Source organism: Aethalodelphis obliquidens, unplaced genomic scaffold (assembly GCF_003676395.1).
Source record: "Aethalodelphis obliquidens isolate GAN/ISIS:26980383/991018 unplaced genomic scaffold, ASM367639v1 scaffold13, whole genome shotgun sequence".
NCBI lineage: Eukaryota > Metazoa > Chordata > Mammalia > Artiodactyla > Delphinidae > Aethalodelphis > Aethalodelphis obliquidens.
The window spans coordinates 37,358,909-37,378,722 of NW_020837957.1; the positions used below are offsets into that span (position 1 = coordinate 37,358,909).

At 31.7% G+C, this 19,814-nt stretch overlaps 1 protein-coding gene across 2 annotated transcripts in view; it reads right to left on the minus strand.

Annotated features, from left to right (window-relative positions):
* Positions 1 to 1,367: 1,367 nt before the first annotated feature.
* The window catches only part of COL11A1 (collagen type XI alpha 1 chain), a 195,323-nt gene continuing 176,876 nt past the window's right edge, over positions 1,368 to 19,814 (minus strand). The window contains exons 58-67 of one of the 2 annotated variants that reach the window (XM_027114503.1): positions 15,107 to 15,160; positions 14,107 to 14,214; positions 13,561 to 13,614; positions 13,421 to 13,456; positions 13,273 to 13,326; positions 11,502 to 11,751; positions 8,480 to 8,592; positions 6,979 to 7,047; positions 4,325 to 4,558; positions 1,368 to 3,077 (exon numbers count right to left, since the gene is read on the minus strand). In XM_027114503.1, the coding sequence (XP_026970304.1) occupies positions 2,931 to 3,077; positions 4,325 to 4,558; positions 6,979 to 7,047; positions 8,480 to 8,592; positions 11,502 to 11,751; positions 13,273 to 13,326; positions 13,421 to 13,456; positions 13,561 to 13,614; positions 14,107 to 14,214; positions 15,107 to 15,160 (1,119 nt within the window). In that variant the 3' untranslated portion in view covers positions 1,368 to 2,930. The remainder of the gene's footprint in view (positions 3,078 to 4,324; positions 4,559 to 6,978; positions 7,048 to 8,479; positions 8,593 to 11,501; positions 11,752 to 13,272; positions 13,327 to 13,420; positions 13,457 to 13,560; positions 13,615 to 14,106; positions 14,215 to 15,106; positions 15,161 to 19,814) is intronic. The other variant, XM_027114504.1, reaches the window with a different exon arrangement.

Sequence of the window (19,814 nt, forward strand, 5' to 3'; positions counted from 1 at the left end):
TATCACCCACTGTGTTATGATAATGAAACAGACTTTATACCATAGTATGCATGTGTCTTATGGTGCCCAGAATCTGAAATCTAGTGATAGTGGAGGAGCAACAAGGTAAAAAATGTATAGAATCAGAGGCTATTCTGTGGAAAAGTCTCACAAATTTATACTGTGAAGTATAGTATGAAGGAAATATAAAAGAGCTTTTCCTGAATTTAAAATAATCTAAAATTAAAAAATACTCACCAATAACAGAATGTAACACTGAAACATCTCTAGGCTATTGATAATAAGAATTTTTAACCTAACATGTTAGAGAAACTTATTATTTCTATAAGAAATTTAAATTATAAAATTCTCATTTGAAGAGGCACTCAGAGATTGCAGCCAAAAAATATAAATAAATAAATAAGTAAACAAATAACCACATGGATAAAAGTGTTACAGAAGTACTTCAGAGAATTAATTAATAAAAACAATACTTTCTTGGATGTTCTGATATTTTTGGTATAGGTCCAGTTTTTAATTTAATGATTTGTTATAATATCTTTACTTCTTCTAAATAGTAATTTTTATATTTTTTATTTGTAATTTTGTATTATTTTTTTAAAGAGAATTGTACCAAACTTTACGTGCATCAGGCCCAGGACTTACCCATGCCTGCAAGGTCAATAATATTCTCCATAATTTACACATGAATAACTTATACATGCTGGGCCAAGACTAGAATGTTGTATAATATGCTTTTTCCTTTCCACCAGCTTCCTTTTGTCCAGACTAAATCAAGTATAAGAGAGAGAAAAAAATTTGATACTATGCAGAAGACCATATCCATACATGAAGGGTATAGAAAAGGATAGGTGATTTAGTTATTTATGCATTAATTCTACTGAGTGCCAAATTTGTAGCCATTTTTTTAAATGGACAAATGCAGCTTCCCCAGTGCAGGTCAATATGCAAAATATTCTCTCATTTTTATGCATTCGTTAAAGTAAATACTCTGTTGTATGGGACTCCTCTTGATAGACAATATTATTTTATGTATGATTTAGAGACTATATTTCAAATAAAAGTTCTGGAAATTCTTTTAATGCTGAAATTGTGAACATATGTTTGAGACTTTGTAAAACATTTAATTATGAAAAACATTTCTTTGAAATTTTAAATATACCCTATTTTTATTTTGTTAATAGAGTATTACCATGTGGTGTTTTTATTTTAGAAATGTGGAGAATTTAAACAGCTAATCTCTGAAGGATAATATTCTTTTTCAAAAGTGTAAAACTATTCTAACCTGGATGGTCAAGAAACAAAACTGAAAGCCCTTTCTGCAATAGAGAGTAATTTAAAACATGTTTAAGAAAGAGAATGACCAATCCAGGTAGACAAGACTTGAGTTTATTTATACGATTCATATCTCCCTTCTTGAAAGGACATTTACAAACTTGATTTCAAAAATAAAAGAACTTCTGAATGACAAATGTTCACGTTTTAATTTCAATATTACAGGTATGTTCTTTTGTGGTAAATTATCAGTTGAAAATGTTCCAGTGAAATCTGCTATCAATTAACTTAACACTTCATATAAGAAATAATAAAACATTTATTTTCAAGTCTTACATATATTACTTAAAATAGATACAAAGTTCAGTGTGTAATTTTAAAATTTCACTGCTATTTCAAGCTACCTGAAAGAAAATGCCTTAGTGGAAAAAAATGTTTTGATTGTTTTTACTAAGTATGACTTTTAAAACAAGCACTGTTAGTAACAGTCCACCCATATGTTATTTAGCAATTAGGTAGGTCAAATAATGCATGATATTATCTTGAAAGAAAAGAAATAATAGTTGTTGGGCAGGTGCAGGTAAAATAATATTTGGAGACTATTATAATATGCAACTTAGAATCAAATTCAAGAAATTGATTAAAAATATAACATTGAACAAATTCATAAATAATTGTTTAGTTTCCATCTTTTAAAATTAACCTCACTGGTTGAAGCACACTGAAGACAATAAGATAAGGTAGTAAAAAAACTGTACATCTGATTGATTGCTTGATGGAGACATCAATTTGTTAAAACAGCTTCTCATACATATTTTCCTGTCCAAAAATATAAACTTGCTTATTTTCCACATATACAAGTATTCTGTGAAATCCTGGACTCTGAAAAGAAAAAGGTTGAGGTATAGCATTGAATAAAGCATTAAAATGTATGATGTTTTTGGCTGAAATTCAGCAAAATTACGAACAGTAGAGAAGAGTTGATCGGAGTGTGCTTCCAAAAGTCTTCCAGGTTTTGCCCTCTGAGAAATTTGTTGGCGACATCAAATAATTGAACTCTTCAACATCAATATATACAAAGGCATTTTATTATTCATCAAAGAAAGGGAATTAGAGTCATCAGAAATTGCAACTTTATTTTTTCATGATACATGTATTTATTGCCATCATAGTTCTGCAGTTGTCATAAAATTAGAGTCAGATGGAATTCAGAGACACATGCAAGTTTTGGAAATGGACACATAGATAACAGTATAGAACTGTACATAAAATAATTACAATTTATTAAACACACTGTTTTAGCACATCCTTGATGGATGGGAATGAGCACCATGTCTTTTATGAATATATATTTTTCTCTTTTTTTTTTCTACAGCACCAAAGAAATCCAAATAGGAAAAGAAGAGATGAAAATTGGGAATCAAGAATAAGGCCTGTTTCCATCTTAGCCACACTATCTTATATTTTTATGATTTTCAAAGCTTTTTTCATGTGATTCTGCTCCCACAAGGGCATCGATATTTCCTAATTGGTACATATATACGTAGCAAGTTATTTTCTACACCATTCTTATTCAAAACTTGCATGTGGCATAAAATGGGTTGGTGGCACCAAGGTATATTTTCTGTTGATTTCATATGTTCTTTGTCCTAATCTTAGCCAAGAAAACAAACAGGACCAACTTCAAATCCAAACTTCTGATTCTGATCACCAAAGTCATTGATCATTACATCAACGATAGGTACTTGGTCAATTTTTGGTGTATTGATTTCAATCACAGTCTTTTCATAGCCTTTTCTGGACTGTAAAGTTAAGCAGAAATAAAGAGTTATACAATCATTTTATAGTTTTAAGATATGTTATTTTTTCTTAAGCTTCTGAGTGGACATAAGAAGGTAAGAAAGAAGAGAGTGGAAAACAAATTTGCCATTATCTTTGTAGTAATTAACTCTTCTTGTTATCACTGATGTCATATGTAGTTTTAAGTTTTGAAAGTTGACCGTATTTAATACTTAGCCATAATTACTCAAGATAATGCTCTAATATACTGCACAGTTGGAGAGAATCTTACTGAACTGAAAAATACATTTTAACATGAAAACTGATATTGGTACTGGGTCATACCCTTACATAAATAATATATCCTTACCATTATTATAATAATTCTATATGTATATATACACACACATAAATATATATGTATATATACACACAGACAAATTTGCTAAGAAAAATTTGAACGCAGTATAGGAATTATAATGCAAGAAGTCTAAAGCTGAAGCATTTCTATTGCTATGTATTAATTTTATGAATAATTATCAATACATTATATTGGGAAATCCTAAACGCTTTCTCCTTTTACATGTATTATGGTCTCTTCTTTGATCTGTGTGTAACCTACTCACTTTGTTTATTTGTAATTGTGACTTCTCTTCACTCATCAGCTAAGACAATAAGCTTTTTAGGATGCTCTATTGGTCATTTGCTCTTACGAAATTACCATATGTGTGAGAAAGACAGTTCCAGAGGATAAAAATAGCAAAATGATAATAACTGACTAAATTGTTGTAACATAGTACCAATAAGCATGCCCCTATAAGCAAAATACAGAGGTAAGAATTATCTATGGTATAAACAGTATAATGATGATTCCTTTATCTGTCATGTTAGAGTCATGAATTAAGGAGGCAAATGAAATAAGGCTCTTGATTTTTTTCTTTTTTTTCATTTCAGGAGTATCTAGCTGTAATAGTATTCAAATATCAGGAATAATTCCATAAAAATAACATACGATCCGAGACTACCTTCTGTTATGACTTTTAAAATGTGTCTATATGTATGTTTCAGAGATTCTGTGTCTCTGTGTGTGTTTGTGTGTGAATATTAGTGGTCTCTAATATACTGTACTTTAATATGTCAGTGTTAAGCATCAAATCTTAATAACAATTGACATCCACTTCATGACAGAAATCTGACTTAGGGCCAAAGTGTAATGGTTACACACTACTTCTCACCTCTGTGAAAGAAGGCAAGCAGAGATTATACTTACCGCACAGCCATCATATAAGGCTTTGATGTAAGGGTTGTTGTCATAGGACATCTCCTCATCATTCGATCCCAGGAACCGAAGTGCTTTGTCATAGCTTCCTGATGACACATCGTACCAGGCTGCTGACTGATGACAGCTGTAGGTGAAATTTTGCCGAGCAGAAGCAGTCAGCAGTTTCAGGAATGTCATTTGCACCATATTAATGGAATTGCCTTCCACATCTAAATATGAAAGCTGGGAATAAGAGAATAAAGAGACACATAAAGACTCTTTTACTCTTTTCTGTTGTAAAAGAATAAAATCACTGTCAACAGTGAACTGTGATCCCAGAAGCATGTGGATGCATCAATAGACCCATTTTCACTTAATGAAAGAAAGTATGCATTGACAGGCAGAAGACCCAGATATAGGACTTTATGAAATCAGGATGTACTCCCACCTTAGGTACTGTCAGCAATACTTATTTTGGAAAAAAATCACTTTACTTCTATATATACTTCAGTTTCCTAATCAGTCAGTAAGTATTACAAAAAATGCCTTTGTTTCCAAGAAATGTACCATTATATTTGTGTAACTTTTTTTTGGTCTGTTTTTTTTTTTGTTGTTGGTTGTTTGTTTTTGCGGTACACGGGCCTCTCACTGTTGTGGCCTCTCCCATTGCGGAGCACAGGCGCCAGACGCGCAGGCCCAGCGGCCATGGCTCACGGACCCAGCCGCTCCGCGGCATGTGGGATCTTCCCAGACCGGGGCACGAACCCGTGTCCCCTGCATCGGCAGGCGGACTCTCAACAACTGTGCCACCAGGGAAGCCCTATTTGTGTAACTTTTTAAATAATAGAGTGGTAATATAGTAAAAATGAAAACTGAGGAATCTCAGTGCAATGCAAAGGTTAACTATTTTTATGTTGTTTGATTTCACCTATTTTCCTAACGTATCTACTTGACAAATTTTTCAACATGTTCTTGAATTTTTCATTTTGGCGGCACAGTCTTCAAAGAAGTTTTTGGTCTTCTAATTTTCAGCACAGACCTGCTTGTTTGTCTGTTCTCGGATGATGTACTTATATTCATCATTGTATCACCAGCACCAAGCATATTGCCCAAGACACGCAAGTGAATATTTGTTGTTCAGGAAATACTTATTTTGTATTTAGAGCAGGAAAACAGTCTTAACTGCAAATTATTAAGAACTCATTTGTCAAGCTCATAATTTGTTTTATTGTATATAAATAAACTATCTGGGATCAGCTGAAACATAAACCTATATTTAAAAAAAAATTAAGAAATTTGCCCAGATTATAGATTCACTCAATATAAAGGCAGTTATCTGTGACTTTCCTCCTTTTTGTTGATTCTACTTAATTCTTACTGATTAACAGTTCAGATGATGAGGATCCTTGAGAGGTTGGAGAAAAAAAAAAACCAAAAAACAACAACTGGGAAATCCACTCTAAGGAAAACAAAACAAAACAGCAACAAATAAAACCACACACAGAGTTCTATCTGTGCATGTATCTTTATCTCATACAAAGATACAAATGTAACATGGATATTTAATATGTGACTGGAAGACTGAACTAGACAGTTACGTCAAGTGGAGAACTTCACTAATATGAGTAGGTTCTTATAGGATAATAACTGTGTAAATAGTCATCAATGGAAAAGAATACCTTTTTTAAAGAATGTTAAGCTATTGAATAATTATCTGAATAACTGAAAAACATTCATTTAAATACATTATAATTAACATTTTAAACACATATATATTTTTAAACAGCTTTTAAATGCAAATTTAGTTTTGGCATCCAATTTTAAAATCTCTATAAAATGATTGATCACGAACTGGTAATTGTATGGAAATATTTAAGTAAACTTGTGCTACAATATGTAAAAGGTCAGGTCAGTCAGCTAACTTTATTTCCAGATGTAACTATCGGAAAAAAGTTTCACATTCCAAAAGTTCTTACTGAAATTGCAAACAAAGAATAAATTAGTTTTCAAGTATAATGGAAGTGAAATAGGGTCAGAGATACTAAATAGACATTATATTTTCTATATCTGATATTTCTAACATAATCCATTTTTATGATATCTATCTCAGGTACTTAGGGAAATGCATACTTTATTTGATCTTAATATTTTAGTAAATTTAATATATTTCCATTTATTTTGATACAAAAATTTTAGACTTCGCTCTAAAATACCAAAGTGGTCTAAGAGGGAGGTGGGAGGAATTGGGAGATTGGAATTGACATATATACACTACTGATACTATGTATACAATAGTTAACTATGAGAACCTACTGTATAGCACAGGGAACTCAACTCAATGCTCTGTGGTGACCCAAATGGGAAGGAAATCCCAAAAAAGAGGGGATATATGTATACGTATAGCTGATTCACTTTGCTGTACAGTAGAAACTGACACAACATTGTAAAGCAGCCATACTCCAATAAAAATAAAAAAAAAACAAAAAAACGGCCAAAAAACCACAAAGTGGTCTAAGATTTAGATAGAGCAAACTAGGGAATACATGGAATCCTGCTTTTTATAATTTAGACGTTCACAGTAAGGGTCTAGAGATTATATAATTTGAACTTGTATTATGTAAGAGCTTCAAAATAAACCACTTCATGCTGAGGTAATAACATACCAGTTTTCCTCTCTTAAATTCACTAAACCAGCTTCTTGGTTTCTCCTTTGGCCATGATGAAATTCTTACCTGTTGCAAAGGAACAGGAAAATTAGAAAGTAGGTTAAAATTATGAACAGTATTGTTTATGTATATATCAGTAATTTTCAGTAAGACTAGGATGCTAAAGAGTTTTTAAAATGGTCTATCCTGGATTATACAAAATAAGGTAAAAAGCAAAACTTGAGATAGATGTTGTGAATTCCAATTTAGTGAAGACTGAGTCATTTTTTTTCCTGTTTTCTTTAATTGCTCAAAAAGAAGGGGCTGGGAAATAACTTGGTAAAGGCATACTAAGGGTTGGCTGTAGGGGACATGGGTGGAACTCTTAGGTAACCCCTTGCAAAGGAAACCCTCACAATGCCAGTTAGCATCTGCCATCAAGGCAGATACCTTGAGTATTTCACAGCCAAGGGAGGCATCCTGAAGCATCCAGCTAGTAACTCAGGGCGGGATGCTATGGAAAAGTCATTGACAGGAAGCAAGCCCATTATTCCCTGCTGGAGAAAATGTTTAGAGTCTTTTATAGATCTGAATTTATTGTTTTGCTTTACAAAGATCAGCAAAAATAAAGGTATATAAGCCTCACTAGGTATATAGGCCTCACTATAGGGAATTTGAGTAATCCTGTAAGGTGAGGCATTTCCATTTTCCCACACTTCTTTGTGGGTTAGAGGAGCTTTATTCTGCTTCCCCAAATGCAAAGTGTGGTTGGGAAACAGAAATTGCTTCGTCTCCTGCCCCATCCTTCACTTACAAACTAAATGTCTCTCCTAAAGAGATTACACACTTAAAGCTACTTTGTCTTAAGGAGTTTCCGTGCCTCTGCATGCCTACGCCACTTCCTAAGAAGAATGTGATTTACTAAAACAATACAAATAACGTCAAAATTTCCCACCTATAAAATGTTTGGAGAATGTAATTATGCTAGTGAAAAATCTTTCCTTATATTAATAATTTGCCTGTAACTTTAAAGATAGAGCTCACATGTATTAATATTGCTAGGTGAAAATCAAGGAATGTGTTTGAAGAGACTAAACATTTAAAATGTACAGAAGTGCAGAGAATACTCTTATTTTATGTGAAAGAATCGTTCTCTATAAAATTGTGTATTTTGAGCATAATATACAGCTGTGAGTTCTACCACGTGGTAATTGGAAAGAATACTACGCATGCACTAAAATCTGAGAATCAGCTGTGCTGTGTCATGGAAAGCCATAGAATTTTAGAGAGCAAACAGGTGCATAAAGAATACATCTGGGTAAAAAATAAGAAAAGAAGTATTTGTCAACTCTGTCACTTTGGTGTCTTATTCATATTTATGCAAATGAAATGCTCTAATTACCCTGTAAGAAAAGCAGATAAATGAAAATATGACAGTATAATTTTCCTGCTTAGTTCAATATTGCAAAAACATGGCAGGAACTGTCAACAGTCACCACCAAAACAGATTGGTACTTACGCCCTCTGACTTTCTGTCTGGATAAATGCAAGTCTCACCACCAGATGTGAAATTACAGTAAACTTTGAAGGAATCTCCTGAGCAGCCTTGGTTAGGATCAATCCAATATTCACCTGGAAGTAGGAAAAAATACGTCATACAAATACATTTATACCCAAAACTGAATATATTATATACCAAATTTTATTAGAGAAATAAGGAAAAATGAATATTCATTCATCTTTTCATTCATCTTTTTCCACATGAATCACTTTTATGTTTTTGGTCATATTGAGGTACATGTTTGAATACTTAAAGAGCAACGCTTTGTCTTTGCCAAATGCTCCCATACGCTCTGCCTGGAATATTCTTTTTTTTAATCTTAGCATGCCTATTACTTTTAGGTTTCAGCTTAAATGCCACCTCCTCAAATATTAACATTCTCTTATCCATGTGCAATAAATTGCAAGCACATTAGGATGAGATATACCTGACTCTAAATACCATATGTATTATTTACTACTTAAGTAATCTGAGTATAATAATCAATATATTTTTCCTTGATTTATTTATCTGTAATGATGGAGGTGAGAGTATCCACTTAGCCTCAAGTATCATAATTTTGCATTACTTTACAGGAAAAACTTCATGCAGTAAGTGTACTCCCCCTTTGAATGGGCTCCTAAGAAGAAAGTCTATTTTATATATTTAAATGCAGTTTGCTATTAATTCTATTATCTAAATGGTACAGAACAAATTTTATCACGTGAATGACCATGATGATTAATTTGGTGTTAGGTGAGTAAAGATGGTAAGTAGTGGGGCTGACAAAATGTTATCCCTTAAGTAATAGACAATGGAGCTTTTATTAAACAAGAATTATTGGGATACAGACTTGATATACATGTGATGATTACTTTGCTTTCCTCTTACCATTTTTCATGCTGACACTTCATTTCAAATATTAATTTGAATTATGTCAATCCACTGATTGTGAACTTTGAACAACTTAAAAGCTCCAACTGCTTAGCTTAGTACTGGAACTCCTGAAAATCTAATGCCAGTTTGCTTTTTGAAATAAATTCTTTAACAAAAAATTTACACTTTTTCTGATCGTGCCACTTATAAGTTCACATCTGGAACAAATTGAAATTCACAGGAAAGATTTATAAAAGAAAATAAAAATCATCAAAGATTTTACCAACTGGAATAGCCATTCTTAATCTTTGATATTTCTTAGGGTTTTAAAGAATATATAATTTTGAATTATATGGTAAGCATTATTTTTATCTTGTCTTATTCAGTCAACATTGTTACTAAATATTCTTCAAATAACATATACTTAATTACTAAGATACCTTTATGGCTTCATGCCATTTCAGCTTGCAAAAGATTTCATAGGAACCCTCTAATTTTGGAGAGCAGAGGAAATCTGTATCTGTCATAATTTGCTATTATAAATTTTATGGTTTACCTGTCTCCATCATTATACAATAGTAGCCCGAGGGCATTATTCTTTATCTGTGAATCTCTGCATGAATAACAGTGCCTGGCACCAATAAGTTAATAAATAAACATTTAATTGTAATTAATTAAAATTTAATTAATTAAAGAATTAATAAAGCTAGTTAATATATGGAAAACACAGGGAACTGTAGTCCATAGTGAGCTTTCCATCCCCAAAATTTACAAAATTTTTTTCTTGACTGCTCAGGTTCTAATTAATCACACGTTGTTTTATATTGTCAGTACAGGCTGTCATCTTTTACATTTGATTTTCAGTCACATATGTATGACTATATTAGCTAGATCAGAAGTTTGGGTCATTCTCCTTATAACTCACTGAATTAATGTGAAACTAAATGTATCTTTTTCAAATAAATATATTATAAATTTGAATACATTTGATAGCAGTTTGTAAAGCACCCTTAATAATTAACTGTGTTTTCCTTTTAACGGGCTGTGCTTAAGATAGGAGATTTTTTCTTTCTTTTTTTTTTTTTTCCCCCCCGGTACGTGGGCCTCTCACTGTTGTGGCCTCTCCTGTTGCGGAGCACAGCCGGACGCGCAGGCTCAGCGGCCATGGCTCACGGGCCTAGCTGCTCCGCGGAATGTGGGATCTTCCCGGACGGGGCAAGAACCCTTGTCCCCTGCATCGGCAGGCGGACTCTCAACCACTGCGCCACCAGGGAAGCCCAAGATAGGAGATTTTAAGACATTCTTTGTCATAAAAAATGTCTCTTCCTGAATTGCGTGAAACTTTTCTATCTATACTGAGTTATTTAGATCTCAGTTACAACATTCATTATATGATCGATAGTGGGAAATAATGTAGTCCCACAAGTAAACAGAGTGGCAAAGTATTTCCACATAAAGTGGGAGATTTAAAATCAGATATAGATCTGCCCCTTGTTAGTTTAGTATTGTGTGAGTTAGTCACTTAACTTAGGGTACTTGGAACTCTTTCCGTCTCAGAATAGGTATGTAAAAGTTTTGTCAAATAATAGGTATAGAAAATTATCCTGATTATTATTACAAATAAATTGTTCACAGTTGTTCTGGTATTCATGGATCAGTGAAATAAATTTTTGCCTCAAACTATCCTAATTCTTTAATATTCTGTTCAAATCATTGCTAAACTGATAGGTCACATATGATTCAGTTATGCTATTTAATCATTAATGCAAAGTAAGTTAGGATATAGGATATAAATATAGTAGCATGCACATATGTGTACACACATCAAACCCATTCTGTGATGGTTATTACAAGGAAAATTACATTTGTTTTATCTATAATCATCCAAAATGAACTTGTCATAATTTAATGAAACCTTGCTTAACAAGACAAAGATTTTCCAGAGCAGACGTTGTTTTAACAGTGTAAATGACTTTTTCTGTCTACAAAATTGGAATTAATAATTGTTCACTCTCGTTTTATTTAGAGACTATATTAAACATTTAACTAGAATTAATGAGCTGACAATGCACCTTGGTAACTTAGAGGCTCAGTGCATTTGCTTGGTCATGCATTATTAACATACCATCTGGGAAGTCAGGATGGCTGAGTTGCAGATCTTTGCAAGTTCGGGCTGGGTTGGTCTGTGTACCCATTGGAAACTTCATATGCTCAATGTCTTGTTTCAAGGAATTGAGGGAACCAAATATTTCCTCCATTCCATCAGTGTAATCCAGAATATTATCACCTGCATCTGATTGGATGTTTTCTGTATGTCTTCTTGTTTTTTTGGGTGACAAGATTGGTAAAGGCTGTATGACTTCACCCGGTGGACCCTGTAAAAGAGATGGATGTGCATGTAACTGTTTCCTAAGGTAAAATATTCTGTAGATATTAGTTATTACTGTTGTTATTGTTATAAGAACTTATAGTTTGTTTAACTTTTCACTGTTTTCCCTATTTTCGATGTTTTCTCTAATTGTTAAAATACACGTATTATGTACATATATCTCTTTATATATAAACTTTGTGAATTCTTTTAAAAAGAATCTAGTGGAGATATTGAGGTAGGCACAAAATTCAGATGATTTCTGGACCTTTTTATATACATGTAACATAGCACAGATTTGTGTGTACATATGTTATATCCATTACTTTCTTATATATTAATTAGTCCTTATTTACATGTCCTATCTCTGCAACTAGATTTTAATCTCTGAAGCTTAAAACAATAATTTAAAGTTCTTGTGCTATATAATGAGTTGTCTATTGTGCTTGAAAATAATTCATATCATGTTTAAAAATACACATTAGCTGGTTCCAAACATCTATAACTTTATAAATAAACAAAATTAAAAGAAGTGCAATCAGACTTGAATTTATATATGTGTAAGAGTAGAACTACACCAAATAGTTAATCCGTATTGTTATGGATTGAACTGTGTCCCACAAAAATTCATACGTGGAAGTCCTAAGCTGCAGTAACTCAGAGGAAGACCTTATTTAGAAATGAGGTGGCTGTAGATATAGTTAATAAAGTGAAATGAGGGCCTAAGGGTGGGTCCTCTTCCAATACGACACGTATCCTTCTAAAATAAAAAAATCTGGGCACAGAGACACACATAGACAGAAGACCATGTGAGGAGACACAAGGAGAAGAGAGCCATCTACAAGCCAAGGAGAGAAGTCTCAAACAGATGTTTACCCCACACCCCTCAGAAGAAACCAATGCAGCTGACACTTTGATCTAAGACTTCTGGCTTCTAGAACTATTATATAATACATTTCTATTATTTGAGCCATGTAGTTTGTAATACTTTGTTATTGCCATCCTAGCAAACTAATACACATATAACTTGGAAACAAGTTCAAGAAGGAAGCCTCAAATTTTTTCACATGGATCTAACAGGCTTGTGTGAAGCCTGGAAAATGTCAGTGCTAAAAAAGTGGTAACTATTATCATTGCTTTTATTATTATCATTATATGCAGTAGGAAAAAAATGTCAAGCATCTGAACTTTTGTTTTTATTCCTAGTCGGGTATTAATGTATCTTTGTGGCATACAACCAGTTGCTTTCATGAAAATGTGACATGAAAAATATATGATTTTCTTGAAAAACTAATAAAGGCAAGATTATTACAATAGTTAAGGTATCTTTACATTCAAAGAGTGAAGCCAATTAAAAGACAAGTGTTGGCATGTAGACCTGAGTACTTAATTATGGTAGTTGCTATTTCCTAGAAAATCAGCACTTTGACAGAATATGCTTTTTAATCCTTCTTATAAATTCAGAGAAATCACTGGCAGTCTCAGGATGCTAACCGTCAGAATATCACGCTTTTTACCATGCACTTACCGGAGGCCCAGGAGGCCCTGGAAGACCACTGTCACCCTTCTGGCCAGCAGGTCCCTGTTAGAAAGAATAAGGAACAACATAAATAGAGAACAAAGCATTTGAGTAGGTGTCACTGAAAAATTTAGATGTCAAAGAGAAAGGTACTTACAGTAGAGCCTTTGGTACCCTTTGAACCTTGAGGACCCTGGAAAATGCAAAGGCAAAAGTACACATAAAAGTCTGGAGAATGTGCGTCTCTTTGGTGTATTTATAAGTTTACTTTATAAAATTCTTTTGTTTTGTACTTACTGGTAAGCCTGGAGGACCAGGTGGACCTATGGGACCAGCAGGGCCTGGAATACCCTACAGAGAGAATCATCCAAATTAAAGAGTTTTTCTCAGCGATTCCATTTTCATATGTTGCATAACAACACACATTGCAAAATTTAGACAATGCAAAAATACATAAGAATGGCCTAAAATTTTCCATCGTGAATCTAAGAAATAACTTTTGCAAGATGAGCTGTATTTTTGTCCATTTTGCTGCAATGTCTCCCTCTCTATGCATATGTCTTTACATTCCTGCAGCCTTCAGAATAATGATTTGTATGTGTTGGGGATTCAATAAATGTTTGTGTAATTAAATATTGAACTATAATTTTTATGGTTTCTAACTTAAGTCATATTTTTATTTATTTACTCTAAGGTTAAATAAATTTCTTTTTGAAAACACCATTGACTTAAGGAGATTAAGATGCTCTAAATTACTTCCTAGGTCATGTTTAAAGGAATGTCTGCAGGTGTGTGAGTGTATGATTGGAAAGGAGTAGGAAGATAATTTATATCTTTACTCACTCCATCCCCTTTTACTCCTGGAGAGCCTTGAGTTCCAGGGAGTCCTCTGTCACCCTTTTCACCTTGTTCTCCTGGAGGACCAATCAGGCCAATTAAACCAGGATGTCCCTTTGAAAGGCAAAGAAATTTTAACAATATATAAATTACAAACATATATTAAATTATAGTCATAAAATAATTGCACATTAAATTTATGAAACATAAGAGTAAAAAATTAGATAAAAACTTTAACCCTTTCTGAATGAAATATAGGATTAAAAACCTCTTTCCCCTCACCTAACAGGATCATTTACTGATTACATTAAGTGAGACCTTTATTAAGGGTTGGGAATATTATTGAAAAAAAATTTTCTAAAAATATCCCCTTCAGTGTTACATTTACTTAAAGGGAATTCCTTCAACTAAAAGTTTAATAATGACTACATATAATATTGGTGAAACAAACAACTGAAAATTCATTATTTTAAAAAGCATCTTATTTTATATGAAATTATTTCTATCCTTCACAAATTTTGCAGCATCTAAGAAACACTTAAAGATTTAAAAGTAGTTTTAAAAATATTAATGCCATTCTAAAAATGTTTTATTTTCTTTAATTATTTGGTGCAACAGAGCATACATATCTTTCAAATCATCTGAAAGATAGTCTAGTTTAAATTTTTTATTTTCATGTTTAAAAACATAAAAAATGACCATTTTGTTATTCTATCTGTTTATTTTCTGAATAGTTATTTTAGTATAACCATATGCTTTCTCCATATGGTTCCTACATAGGAACATTGAGAAATATAACACTGAATTCTGGTACATTTTTCACTATTACTTTGTATATTTTCTCTTTTCTAAATTCATCTTGGAAGCTAAGGACTGATAACTTTTTCCTTGGTTAGAATGATAAAGGTATTCCTTGAAATTTCCTTTTGAGTGATATTAGTCTGCAACATTATTGTCTCTGCTATTAAGAAATCAACATTGTAATAACACATTCTTTTATTCTCACCTTCTCACCCTTGGAGCCAGGGTCACCTTTAAGACCAGGTAAGCCAGGAGGTCCCTAAATAATAAACATACATAGAGTAGTTACAAATTAGAGAATCATATTACTATCCACTGGGCAAGTTGGTTTCGATTATATGATAGGGTTTAAAATTAATAATGACCACTGGAAAAAAAAATAATGACCACTGTTTATTTTTCAGGATTCTAAATAATTTTATGTGTTTAAAACTCTACAGTTTGATAGTTAACCATAATAATAAAACATAATATTGATAAGTTTGATTAAATAAATATGAAGTTAGAAATAGGGCATGATTTATATGGTTTTTCAGTTGAAAGAAAAGATGCATTTTTAATTACACTAATTTTAGAAGAAGAGGTTTCCAAGTTATACATTCATTTAATCGAATATTTCTCTGTTAAACTCACATTCAAAGGTTACAATATTTCCAGTAAAATTTAAAGAAGAAAACCTCAATAAACTTTTGACCATCAATTGACCATTGTTAATAATTTTTCCTAAATAAACTCCCAAGATACTATTTTTAGCTGTAATTTCTGAATTCAGTCTCTTAACTAAATGATTTGTAAATGTAAAGATAAGATAATTTACTTTTCTCATATTATTGGACATGTATTTTAATTATTTAATCCTTTTTATATTCTAAGGATAAGGCATTTATCCATTTAGGCTAAATTATATTTTAATGAAAATTATGGCATGATTTTAGCAACTAACTCTTAGTCTTGGTCCCTACTCATGAAAATATTCATAATGATGACTTTTAAACAGACTTCTAAATATAAAAACTAGTGTACTCCAAATTGAAGGCAACACAAAATAAGATCCTTATTCTGAAATTACAACAAGTTGCTATGCAGGCAACAGATTCTGTCAGAAAAAATGTAACTGACAGATGGTTTGTAAGATTGTGACTGATGAAACCAGGGCCCAGATAATACCACCACACATGAGTCACTACTGCCTACAAGTACCGCATCAAGAAACAAAGACAAAATATGAGTTTTCTCTATGAGTTTGAATTATATAGACTGAATTGAACTATTTGAATTATAATTTTAATAATGATTTTAACATGACACTTAGTAATCAAATTGTTTTAATTTTTACCAAGCTATATGATTAGTCTTTACTATAGTATGTTCCGCAAGGCTACCACAGGTAATTTTTTCCCCCTCTTACTAGGCACTTTTGAGTCTTCAGTGTGAAAGAGCACATTGAGTCTCAGTCCATCATTTTTGTGAATTTAATATATTAAAAGCCATGGATCTAATCCAAGAAGCATGATGTAATTTAAAAAGTATGGGTTCAGAATACAATAGATTGGGGTAGAAGCCTGCTTCTCTTATCAGCAATTTAAATTAGCTAACCAAAGAGAACTTCAGTTCTCTCATCTATAAACCAAGGATTATAATTCCTGTCTCAAGGGGCTACTGTGAGATTGTGTAGATGAGCGCTTTCCATTCCTTAGTTTCTCAAATCTACTCCTCAAACTGAAGTCCTTAATATCAGAGGAAGGTAAGAATAGTGTTAGTATAAGTTAGTCCTGTGTATCGATAGTATTTTGGACTGTTACCAGAAATATTTATATTTGTTTTAATTCATGAATGAATTTGAAATTCTATAAGTATTGATATAAAAGTGAACAATTTCCCTACATCATTCTATTGAAAATAGATAAATTATTTTTGTAGAAATTATGTGCAATTTAAATGTAAATGTACCTAATAATATTCTAGTAAGAAGAAAATTATTAATCCTCAGATGTAAGTTTATATCAATTCAGTTTAGATTCTCTTTTGTATAAATATAAACAATCCTGTCACTTTGTTAAATCTCTTGTAGATAAAAAGGAGACTACAAAGAAATTACCAAATTTACTTTCAGGAATATTCTAAGACTAGGTTTTAACACTGGACTTTCATCTCATTTGCTAACACTATATCAGAGTGGATGATCGCAAAGTTTGATCCTCAGACCAGCAGCCTTAGCATCATTTGTGAACATATTAGCAAAGCAAATTCATAGGCATCATCCAGACTAACTGAATCTAAAATTCTGGAGTTAGAGATCAGAAATCTGTTTCACAGGTTTGTTACTCATTAAGGTCTGAGAAACATGGCTCTGTGGCATTAAGTCCCATATCTGTTAAATCAATATGAAAATCAGAACAGCATAAATGATGTCATTTATTTTAAAATAAAAACATTACCTATTTAGTATTATTTGTTTAATAATTTTAAAATTAAGTAAGTATATTTTTCATCTACTTTTTTCTCATCTCATCAGAAAGGTTTGGTGAATTATTGGTTAGGAAAATAATGTTGTCTGATAGCACAATTTTAAAGGAATAATATAAATGAGTAATAGAAATAATAAAATAATTCCTTGAGGTCATGTGACCATCAGGATAGATGCCAAACATTCTATATGTTAGAACAAGTGGGAATAAAAAAGCATGAAAAAATAGTTCTAATAAATATGTAATTGCATGAAAGAACCATATACCTGTACCAGTAGCAAAAAACATTTAAAAATATTGGTTAAAATTGACATATGTCAGTTAAAAGTAAATACATTCTTTAGATTGAAAACACAAAACTATTAAAGAGGCCAGATTTTTTTTCTTTCTTTACTTCTTATTTTACATTCAAACTCTTTCTGGTATGTGATACACTTTACAGAAATTTTGCTGTTAAGTGGGAGAACTAATAGGAATGTCATTTGCTGGGCATCAATATTCCAACTACTGTTTCATTCAGCATCTCAGGTCTACCACTCATTAGTTGGGTAATCTTGGATCTGTTCCTTTTTATCTCAGAACTTTATTTATAAAGGTGTTCTAATAATAACTGTGTCAGAGAATCGTGATAATGGAAGAAAAACCAGGCTTACAAAAGTACTGCATATAGTGAAGTGTAATGTAAATTATTGTTATTTGTTTCTGATGTGCCACAGATAGTTATTAATCAGCTTTCTCATCACATTCTAATAGTAAAAGCTAAAATGGCAAAAAACAAGAAATAATGTGGATTCTAATTGCTCGGGGGTAATGGGAAACATACTAGACATTTTTTGTGTTTGTAATGCATTTAAAATCATTTCTATAAATATTATTCAGGAAGGAGTTAAAGGAAAAGAGTGTTAATTCCTCTAAGCTAATAATCTCATAAAATTGTGAACTATATCTAAGGAGGCATTAGCCAAGTGAAATCAGTTTATTATCATTTTCATCAATTAGAAATAGAAATTGGTAAAGCTATGATGTTGATAGCAGTTATACATAACCCTCTGAACCTGGACCATATCAAAAATAACAACTCTGCATATAAAAATATTATTTCAGGTATACATATTTTCTATTTCCTCTTAGGATATTGTAAATTGAAAAACCCTAGGGAAATACATAATTCATAAGTAATAAAGTGAAAAGGAAAACAGGGATGATACATTCATAAGTGTCTAGAATACACAATCAAATATGTTCCCCTGCTGTATTATGCTGTACAGAATATTTGCTTTGAAATACATCTCAAAATTCTAATGCACTGAAGTTTAAAGAAAATGCAGATCCTACTGTTTATTTAGAATGTAGTATTGTAAAATAACGTTTAATTTGGTGAAAGACAAATACTTTGTAGTTTAAACCTGCTTAATCATTATGGAATGCTACACATCTCAAATCTTTTTACAGATAAGTTAAATGTAGCATTTAAAAAATCAAAATATAATTCAGTAACCCATCCTACCGTTTATTCGCACACTTATGGTTTAACAAATAATGTTATCAGATATTTTACTTATCAGTATGTGAAAAGAATTAATGTATGATAATAGTAAGGTAAAATTGTCTGAAGATAAATACTGAACAATTTTTCAGCTAAATTGGAACAAATAGGTTCTTAAAATGAAAGATTATGAAACAAAACAAAATAAAAGCTTAAAACTAAAATAGATGCTAATTGTGTCTTCAAAAAATAAAATAAAAATTAATTTAAAATGATTAAATCATGCTTATTTTGACTATGCAGCAGAGGAGAGAATGTAGCAACCATTACTGTTCTCTTTAAAACACTCAATTTTATTCCCATCTGATTTTTGCTATTTCCTAAAAAAAAAAAACACCCCAGCAGTTCAACTTTAAAAATCCTCAAATAAAATTCTTTATACAATCTCATCATTGTCCTTAGCTTTCTTTTAGATTTCACACGTACTGTTTTATTCTCAGTTCCATATGATTCTGAATATTTATCTGTATATAAAATTCATGCATATGTAGAAGTTTAATTTTTGCCATGAGAAATATCTAAATTTTGAAGTAAAAAGTAAATATTGTACCATATCTAAACTCTAGCAGAGCTGATCATATAGAGTGGTCAGACACCAAATATCATCTTTAGAGTTTTAACCGGTGTTTGTTTCACTCTAGCCCAAAGAATTTCTAATCCAAATGTTAATATAAAGTTGTTAGACTGTTACTTATATAGGAAATGGTCTAAGTTGTTTTTCTGTTTGTTTGTTTTGTTTTTTAGACATAGCTCATCTAATTAACATAAGAACCCCATGGGGTAAAAGATATTAATATCCCCATTTAATTCATTTTAACTTCATAATATTCCATAAGATCGATGCTATTCAAATTCTCATTTTACAGATGAGAAACCTAAGGCTTAAAAAAATTGAATAA